The sequence below is a fragment of the Hippocampus zosterae genome, chromosome 19 (genome assembly GCF_025434085.1).
Source record: "Hippocampus zosterae strain Florida chromosome 19, ASM2543408v3, whole genome shotgun sequence".
Classification (NCBI taxonomy): Eukaryota; Metazoa; Chordata; class Actinopteri; order Syngnathiformes; family Syngnathidae; genus Hippocampus; species Hippocampus zosterae.
The window spans coordinates 10,540,937-10,551,223 of record NC_067469.1 but is presented as its reverse complement, the minus strand read 5'-3'; the positions used below and the strand labels follow the sequence as shown (position 1 = coordinate 10,551,223).

General features: G+C 41.0%; 1 protein-coding gene across 2 annotated transcripts; it reads right to left on the bottom strand.

The window, feature by feature from the left end:
* Window positions 1-228: 228 nt before the first annotated feature.
* stxbp6l (syntaxin binding protein 6 (amisyn), like) lies at window positions 229-9,411 on the bottom strand. Of its 2 annotated transcripts, XM_052052216.1 has the most exons (8): window positions 9,227-9,411; window positions 7,424-7,591; window positions 6,915-7,045; window positions 6,531-6,825; window positions 5,315-5,413; window positions 1,439-1,551; window positions 941-987; window positions 229-849 (listed from the first exon to the last, which is right to left on the bottom strand). In XM_052052216.1, the coding sequence occupies exons 2-7, from the start codon at window positions 7,575-7,577 to the stop codon at window positions 964-966; spliced, it is 816 nt and encodes a 271-aa protein (XP_051908176.1). In that variant the 5' UTR covers window positions 7,578-7,591; window positions 9,227-9,411; the 3' UTR covers window positions 229-849; window positions 941-963. The 2 variants fall into 2 exon arrangements, with proteins under 2 accessions (XP_051908176.1, XP_051908175.1); XM_052052215.1 differs by lacking the exon at window positions 9,227-9,411 and having other exon boundaries at window positions 7,424-7,616.
* Window positions 9,412-10,287: the final 876 nt, after the last annotated feature.

Genomic DNA, 10,287 nt, shown 5'->3' with positions numbered 1-10,287 from the left:
CACGTTATGGAATTTTATTTTTGGGATTTCTACCCCAAATTCAGTGGGTCATGAATTGTACGATGAAGGCCACCAAATCCAGAAAGGTACGCCTCACATTTAGGATTTAGTCACGACCAGACCAAGAAAAGAAACGTTGATGAACACCAATAAATTTCTTGCAGTTTGCCTACCATCGAGTTCAAATGGTTCAAGGACCAGAACAGAAGCAATGCTGAACAAGTCAAGTATCGGTACTGTATTATTTATTTTTTAAATAATGTGGCTGTACTTTGAGACGTATGATTTCCATTCAGTGAAACCTAAATGTAGCGAACAAAACAATAACCATTAAACAGTTGTAATACCCTACGTGAAGTAAACGTGTAGCACCAGTATGCTTAAAAAGTAATCTTTTTTTTAACACATTCAACTTCTGAACTTTGAACACCGACTTTCCACACTTGCTGATCTTCCAATTGGGCCTCGACTTCAACATACCTGAACGTTCTTTCTTCAATTCTCATAGACGACACATCTTGTAAGACACATAGACACGAAGACTAAGCGAACAAGACTGATGGATTTGTGTTCAAAGAACACGGACAAAGACAAGGAAGGCACAATACAATTTTACACGCAACACATAACCATGAGTTGGGATAACAACATGCAGACATTTGCGTTAGGTGCTTTCAATGCAAACACAACTGACCAAAACAAGTTTCATCTGATGGCTGGCAACGGATTTAAATAAAAGGATATCTTAATGTATATACTGTATGTCGTTAGTATAAGCACCATAGTCTTGTGTTTTAAGTATGAACATGTATTAAAAGATGTAATCATGAACACACGAACCAAGTGGCAGCGTACAGATCCTTAGTCTTCTTGAAATATAGTTTTAGGAAGCAATTAGGGATATGCGGGGACTTCATCCACTCTCTATTTATCTCTTTCATCCTGGAGGAGCCCGGTCAGATGCTATTTTGCATGTTTCAGGGCCATCTGAAATAGATAGTGGAATCATGAAAATGACATACTCAGTATAACAAATATTCAAATCATTGTGAGCATTGTTGAGTGATTGCTCGGAGAGTAGACCATTAAGTCGTAATTTGCTAGCCTGCAAACTAAGCGCTTAGGTGTTCATTTTCAAGGCATCTCAGCTATGTATCAATTTGAGATAGGTCAGCTATTACTTTTCTCTGCCCAAACATTTATTGGTTCCAAAAATGACCCACCAATCCATTTTCTACATTCATTTTTCTTGTTCAGGTCATAGAGAACCACTGTAATAATTTGCTCTGATATATTAACCGCTAATAAGTATTGTGTACTGGTATTCAAATCTTTCACTGGCATTGACATTTCCAGTGTACACTTTGCTCTTATCTTGATTTTTTTAGTTTTTTTTTTAGTCCTTTGGAATTTTGGAATCAAATGGTTGTTTACTTACCTTATGAGCAATGTCTGCAAGCTGCTGGGCTGTGTGCACCAGCCCGACTGTCTTGTCTTCAGCCGCAGATAGTTTGTGCCCACGCTCTCCCAGAGCCACTTTCATCTGATGGACTATGTAGAAAACCATGAACAGCTTTAATTAATATCAATGGAATGACGGAATGAAAGAAAAGTAAAGTATCCAATACCAATAATTACCGGTACTCCATATTTGCAGGTAGTGATCATATTTGAACATTTTGAAAGTCGCTGAAAAATGTAGTGTAATGTATAATACATTTCTGGGTTCAACTTTTTAATTTCCAAATACTGTACACAATTGTTGTTAAAATCATCGATTTCGTACACCTAAATGAGAATGGAAATATTTTTATTTTGACTATGAACACATTAAAACATTTTGAGGTACTGTACTACATATACGCAGCATGTCTTTGCTTTTCTTACTTATACACTTGCCGTCAATGTTTATGTTTTTCCAAGCAAATATAAACACGCTGTTTCAATACATTTCTTATTCTGTGAGGATTGCGTAGTTTGTTTGCCTTTGCTCCATTGACGTGCCTCATGCTGGTGGTTGGCCGCCACCTGGTGGCGTAAAATGTAACTACAAGATTGGTTTCCGCCAACAAGATGGATAAAATTTCTAACGGGGGAGGGCAAGTGCGGCACCATGATTTGTTTTTCTCGCCTGGGATTTAGGGGGAGCTTCAGAAAATAAAAGTCTCCTCCTCTGCTTGGAATGGGGCCTTGGTGACAATGTAAGGAACTGACTAACGAGGACACGATCTGAGGTGGGCTATTTTGCTGGAGGCGACGCTTTGGAGGATTCCGCATCGAACAATGGGGGCGGATATTGAAGAGGGGGGTCCACTACTTCGACGGTGTCTTCCTGCGGTGCTTCATGTTACTTAAATCGATTCTCACATTGCTAATAGTTATCAGTGAATAGCAGCAAATTATACAAATTAGATTTGACAATACAGTGATCCCTCGCCATTTCGTGGTTCGTTTATCGCGGCTTCAGTGCATCGTGGATTTTTTCAAACATATTCCTAAAAAAATTTTTTTTTTTGAACTCCGCAAAAAGTCTGCAAACGTTCCGCAAGAAACAGTGAAAGTAAGCAAAGCAACAGCGAGTCACATAGCAACATACAGTATACAGTGAAACTCCTCTACAACGAAATCATGTTTGCAGCAAGACATTTTTCACAACAGGGGGTCTTTCACTGTAGCAAAATTGATCTCAGATGTAAGCACACACACAACCCACACACACAAACGTATGTGTACACGCACACACAAACGTATGTGTACTCTATTTTTATTCCAATAGTGCATACGTATGAGCACACACTTATTTGACACTTCATATTGTCCGTGTAGAAAGAAAAAAAGGGAAAGAAATTGCAAAATTTACGATCAACATTCACCTTCACTTACATCAATTTCTTGGATAATGTCTTTTATTTTCCTTGCTCCGTCTTTTATTTTGATCACGTTTACCCTCTCTCCCAGCATCAGAGATCTTCTTGTCTTAGCTGTTTGACATTGAAAGGTCTGTTTTGTAGCTATTTTAGCAATGCAACGTCCATCCTTGTATGAATCTAGCAATAACAAATACTTCCTGGCATGCAATTAACATTTAAGCCAGCCACGGGACAATTCGTAGTACTCGGTGGCCATAGTTAGCTCTCGAAGGCTAAAAACCTTAGGCTAACTGGAGAGCGAGAGAGAAGCGCTCCAGTTAGCCTAAGGTTTTTAGCCTTCGAGAGCTAACTAAGGCCATCGAGGACTACGAAGCGTCCTTTGGGTGTTTTTAGCATGATAACAAGTAAAGCATTCGAGGAAACGTTCCTTTATTTGAATGTCCGTCGAGCCATAAGCAATTTACTCCGAGCAGCTAATCGGATGCTAGGGATCTAGCTTCAGTCTACACACATAGACAGTGAGTTCCCTCTTGGCCAATCGGAGGCCAGGATGATGCTCGGTAAGCCAATGGCAGCGCAGCCATGAGTATGTTGAGTCCAGGAAGCTCACAGCTGTGACCGAAATAAACAGCGTTCACTATGTAAACCTTTGTGGTGGTTGCTATTGCCTTTTTTCGAACAAAGCAGTAGAGATCGCTGTTGGATAAGACTTTGTTGTAGTGAATGTCTTCGTGAAGCTGGAGCAGAGAAAATGATTTCGTATAACGCAACAGGGGGTTTTTCGTCATATGGGGGGCAGGAGAATGGGAATTGTGTTCATGCATGAAGATTTTTCACATAAGAGGGTATTTTCGCCCATGTAGGTTTCGTTCTAGAGGAGTTTCACTGTACAGTACATGTGGGGTGGGGGGGGGGGGTCTGAGAAGATGTCAAGCCATGTTGATTGGCTGTGTATCTTTTTCTGTCTTATCAAGTGGGATACTCATTGATATTTAATCGTTATATTCATTCATTCATTCATTTTCCGAGCCGCTTGATCCTCACTAGGGTCGCGGGGGTGCTGGAGCCTATCCCAGCTGTCTTCGGGCAGTAGGCGGGGGACACCCTGAATCGGTTGCCAGCCAATCGCAGGGCACACATAGACGAACAACCATCCACGCTCACACTCACACCTAGGGACAATTTAGAGTGTTCAATCAGCCTGCCATGCATATTTTTGGAATGTGGGAGGAAACCGGAGCACCCGGAGAAAACCCACGCAGGCCCGGGGAGAACATGCAAACTCCACACAGGGAGGCCGGAGCTGGAATCGAACCCGGTACCTCTGCACTGTGAAGCCGACGTGCTAACCACTGGACTACCGGGCTGCCCATCGTTATATTTAATATTATATAATATTACATTTAATCGTTAATTTCGTTTATCTCGGGTGGTTTTGGTAGCCATTAACCACGATAAACGAGGGACTACTGTATCAATGACTGTGGCATGATTCTGTTTTTGTGTGTTTCCAGTAGGTGGCAGAGGAGGGCCTCCCCTCCGGCCTGAACACCTGCTGCCAATCATAATCAGTCAAATATTTCAGGACTTCAAATTGCCATGTCTGTCAGATTATTCCTCACCTTGTTCATGATGTTGTAGACAACTGTTGAATTCTATAGCTAGTATTTTCCAAGCCTCATTTTTGCATTCTTCATAGTATTCTCGCTGTTAAGCGTAGTCTCGGTTTTGTATTGTTTGCGTTTTGGACCGTCTTCTTGTCTTTTCACAGCACTAATAAACTCTTTTTGTTGAAGTCCATCTGAGTCCACGTTTTTAGAGTCAGATTCTGTTCCGGATCCTGAACAGACTGAAAATTAATCAAGCCAACTGCAACTCAACGATATATTTGTTCAAGATTGGCTTCCACACAAAGTTCCACCAAAAGCAAACCAAGAAACTAAGAAACCAAAATGCAGCAGCTGTACTCGCAGGTTAATTTCAAGTATCAAAGTGTTCTCGCGGGTAATTTAACTTTTCAACCTAAGTGACACAGCAGTAACTCTGGAGTTGACTGAGGAAATTAGACGGGCCTTCGGTTCCGACTACTCGTGACTGTTTGAGGTAATGAAGCACAAAGTACAAATGAAGTGGGACTTGTTGCTGTCTTGCTGCCTGGCACGTCTCCCATTAATTACAGTGCCTCTGTCTGTGGGTTCAGTGGTGCGCCGTGGTCCTTCCTATCCCTCCCATCAGCACCAGCCATTGTATTGCATTGTATTGTTGCTCAGCACTCATGTGACACCCCCCGCCATAGAACACAAAGATGCCTTTCAGATGGAGAGGGCCACAGAATAAACAATGGGCAGCAGACCAAAAAAAAACATGCAAAAAGACAAATTCTGGATAACACAACAGAAAGAGTTGACACTAACTTGTTGCTCTTTCCAGTAAAAATCTACTACCTCTATTCTCCGGGCTCCTTTGGTTTGCAACCATCTTCTTTTTCATATGATTAAAGAAGGCTTTGCAGCGGTAGAGGAACAGATTCATTGAGGAAGAATCTGTCACGAAAAAAAACAAAAAAACAAGATACTTTAAACTCCAAATATCAACTGAAGGTGAAAATAGCATACAGTATCGCATGCGGCATTTGGCCCCCATTAGATTTGGTTTGTATTGGCCATTCTGTAATGACCACAGAATGAACTGAGGTCATATAACACTAAACCTTCACGTAAGTTAAAATTATTGAAGACAACAATTACAAAGAATACACTTGGTACCTTTGCTAACTGCATCTCTTTGCTAGCAGTCAAATATTGTGAGCGTAATTAAATGCCCGAGTCATTTTTTGGGTCAAATTGTAATCTCTGTGCAACTCTTCCACCGTTGCTGCATGTCATTGTCTTTTTGCTTCTGTTCTCAGACTATCAAGAATGTGTGTTTGTCCGAAATCATTTATAAGTCATCAATTTGACTTGGCCGTTTTTTTCCACCGCATACAAAGATGGCCGATGGCATGAGAAAAGGTGCTTTGCTTACCACGACTGATATTTTAGCTCTTCTCAATTGATTCACAGCATAAGAACGCAAGCTAGCTTCAAACTTCCAATACAATAAATGGGCCTTCAGTCAGTCAAAGGAAGTAGGAACTATGGGGCTAAACGTTTAAAAGCATTACCATAAGAAATTGTAACAGTGTTAGCAATAATACTTTTCTCATTTGTCGTCAAACGAATGTTTATTTACATTTTCAGTTAGCCACACCACCTGGAAAAGCAAAAGTGAACTCGCTCATTTGTTTGGAGCAAATTTTTTAATGAATATTTGCGCTTTATTATAAGTGTGAAGTCCTTTGTTTCGACTAGGGCTAGAGGTATTCTTGCTAACATTTTGAGGTCCTGCAGTGAACCTGTTCATTTAAGTTTATCATTAACGCTCAGCAGCATTTAATTTTCTACTACTTCAGGGTCAGGAAATTAAACCTTTCAGGGACAGCGGTCACGACAGTGGACAGCCTATCGTGCTATCAGGTTACAGGGTGCATGAAAGGGTAAAACGCAAGGACGTGATCATTTTTCTGTATTGGTTGAGTGGCCAATAAATACGAAAAAGGATAGTGATGGCCTAAAAGATATGCACAATGCTATGGAATGTGATAATTCAATGACAAAGTACCTCCTGTAAGTTTGGATGGGCAGTTGATGAAATCCGGTGGTCTGGGTGCAACATAGCTTTTCCGTCGTCCTTTTACTGTTCCGGATGAAGGCCCCGGTGAGGAATCCATCGGACCAGCCCCCCCATCCTGGTGGGAACCCCGGCGACCCGCCTTGACCAGACTTCCCGCCTTTCCCGCCCAGTAGGTCTGGCAGGCACGATATAGAATCTGGACAAGGATGCACTTTTCTGCCGCTGAGCTGGCCACCCACTGATCCACAGCATTGACGAATACCAAGTCAAATTCGGGGCTGTCCTAGTGGAGAGTGGATAACCTGTTAGCAAGCAAGTACTCTTGATACGCTTCGAGGGCATATCTTGATTGATTCTTTCTGAGATGCTGACCTTGTTGGGGTTAATGCCATTGACCTGCCGTAGCTGCTCCACCGCCCACTGTGATGTCCTTGTGAAGGCCAAGGAACCGCTAAACTGCTTCACCTTTGAAATGAGGAGCTGGTTCGGCCTTGTGTTGGTCACTAAACAGAAAGCATAAACTATCGTTAACTGCTGACAACTAAATTCCGATGAATTGAGGTTGTGGAAAAATGTAAACTGATGGAAAACAAACAGATGTACACGGGGGAAAGAAAATAGATGGGTGGAGTTAATCAGCTGCAATATTTACGCACGGCAAGCACAATTGAAACACTGTTTGAATGTGAAATCTAAACAGAATGCTCCGATTTGCAAATTTCACAATATTTAAAAAAATCACTTTTAAAGTTTAAAAATGCACTTTTTCTCCTCAAAAGATAGGCTGGGAAAACAAAGATTTGTTTCTATTTTCCATACACACACACACACACACGCACACACACACACACACACACAAAGTCAAAAAGTGATATTTGCACCTGAAACACAAATGAATGTTGCATAGTCTCCTTTGGATCCAGGGGAAAAGAAAGATATTCTCTTCTTTATTCTCCTCTGTACCTCCACTGCCACCAGCATCCGCTCATTACGGGGGATGAAGACTTCTTTGTTGATTGTAGACTGAATATTCATTGTTGATGTCGGACCTAAACTTGTGATGAAACAATACAGGATACACGTCTTGGTGAGAACGAGTAATTATAATAGCCAAAAAGTAAGTTGCCGTGAAGATATGAGGCTCTTTCTTTCGGCACTGCAGTGCATTTGCTTTTTTAAAAATTCAAACATGTCATGATTGTTCTGTTTGTGACCAACGGGTGGCATCGGAGGGCTTCTCATTCTTCTTCTACTTCTCACGTTTAAATGGTTTCACTTTTTTAATGCTAATTATAAAAGACGGACCGAGATGACTGCGTTACTCGAACCCCACGTTCATTTTATTTTTTAATTTTTACTCTCTTTACACTGTCGTGCAGCCAGTCCGGAGTTGTAAATTAAACATTTTGTTACACGTGCTTATTGAGGAATTGAACAGGCATGCAGTTAAATCATTTCAATGCATCTTGTGATGAATCTGCAGACAGAAAACACAAAATTACTGGACTGACATTTCCTTAACGGCCACAGGTTGAAGCCTGAGCCAGTTCATCTGGAGGCCAGTTGAACCTAACATCGGCCGGCGGCTTTTTTACACCCAGAAATTGATTATTCGTCTATACGTGGAAGATTGTGTTGCAAGTCTGTGAGCTTCAGCCCAATTTTGAACAGAGAGTGTCATCTAGAGGAGTAAAATAAATAAACAAAATAAAATGGTTCATGAAGCAAATTTGAAGCTCCATTTCCCCATCACTACCAAATAAAACCGAGGAAACTCAAACTTTTCCTTTATTTTCATTTTTAAGTTAAGCACTTGAGTTGCACATGTGCACATTTCACTTTTTAATCGACTCGCTTTTATTTTGAAATGCTGACCTATTTTTATTTATTAAATGAGAGAACATTACAAAGTCATGCTCACACTATATGTTTGAATAACCTGGCAGAAATTGTAAGATGAGCCCCATTATAAATAAAGATATATTGTATTGTATTGGGATGGCACCGTGTCTACTGGTTAGCATGCCCATCTCACAGAGCAGAGGTGCAGGGTTCGATTCCAGGCCTTCCTGTGTGGAGTTTGCATGTTCTCCCCGGGCCTTCGTGGGTTTTCTCCAGGTACTCTGGTTTCCTCCCACATTCCAAAAACATGCATGGCAAGCTGATTGAACACTCTAAAAATTGTCCCTAGATGTGAGTGTGATCGCGGATGTTTTGTTCGTCTCTGTGTGGCCTGTGATTGGCTGGGAACTACTGCCCAAAGACGGCTGGGGACGGCTCCAGCATGCCTTTGTGAGGATAAGCATCTAAGAAAATGGATGGATGGATTTATTTTGTATTTAAAGACACATGAAGGATCAGACAAAGCATGTTAAACAGCATATAGCAATAAAGACGATAATGAGTTGGTCCTTATTCAGTTATTAGTATTTTCTTCATCCAAAATGTCATACATTTTGCCAGTGTACATAAATGTCAAATAAATCATTGGGCATTATGATCTTTTGGGCCTTTGGTGCAAGCAAGGTGAGTCAATGTAATGTTTTGATGCTTGTAATGGCACAACAGAATTTGGGGGTTCGTCATTTTAATCATGAAAAAAAATGTGCTCCACTCATCCAGCTTTCCCTGCTCAAAAATGAAAAAGGCAAAAACAATCTGTAACATCAAGCGGTTTCACTTACCTCCCCCGGTTCTTTCTCTCGAAGATCAAAAGTGCACCAAGTTCTTCCTGTTAGTTGAAAGTGATGTTAGTTTCCTGTTAGATTAACTACTAGGTAATTTAGCTGTCATGAATTTATACCCTGGCGGCACACCGAGTGGTGTGCCTTGCAGTAAAGGCACACACAAATCACAGTCTGTCCCATTAGGGGAGGATGACACTGAAAGGCAGAAACAGACGTTCTCTGTTTGAGACACAGAGAACCATGGGTCACTGCACTTTACGGCTGCTTAAGATCCAAACAACACATCGGTACTTAAATCACTGAATCATAAATCATGACAGGTGGAATTCTTCTCGAAAAAAAGGCTTCTCTTCAACCCTTGGGAATTTTTGATCACGTAACAAGATGTAAATCTCTCGCTTGTTTTTTTTTTTTGTGGGCTCTTAAAATCCGATGTTGATTAAGTGTCTCAAATATGTTTTTCGTATGGAGGTGTTTTATGTTCCTCGTGAAGCTAATTAGCCCGTTCCACTTAAAGTTGCGTCATAAATTTCAAATGGCATTCCCCAAAATATTATAAACGCCTCAGGATCACACGGTGCAGTCCGACACAATTGCTCGGACAGGACATAATTACAGTGAGGTATAATTATCCCTTTCAGGGACGGCGGTTACTCCAGTGGACACCTTATCATGTTATCAGGTTACAGGGCGTATGAATACAATACAATACAATACATAGAGACAAAAACGTGGATCCTCAAATTTTTTAATGAAAATCAAATTAGGAACAGGATCAATTTCAGTCATTTCAAGATGATGTTGGAAAGAAGGGAGCATGTAATAATTGTTTGAAATGAAAAACTACCGCGACCCTAGTGAGGATCAAGCGGTACGGAAGATGAATGAATGAATGAATGAAAAACTAATGTACTGTACAAGGGGTCTTTGGTTCAGGACGGCTTCAATATACGACATTTCAAGTTTACAACAATGAATTAGCCCGCTCGCTGCACAAGAAATGTCCCGCCCGCCATACTTATTTGATTTATTTATGCCGTTAGAAGTGTTTCTTATTC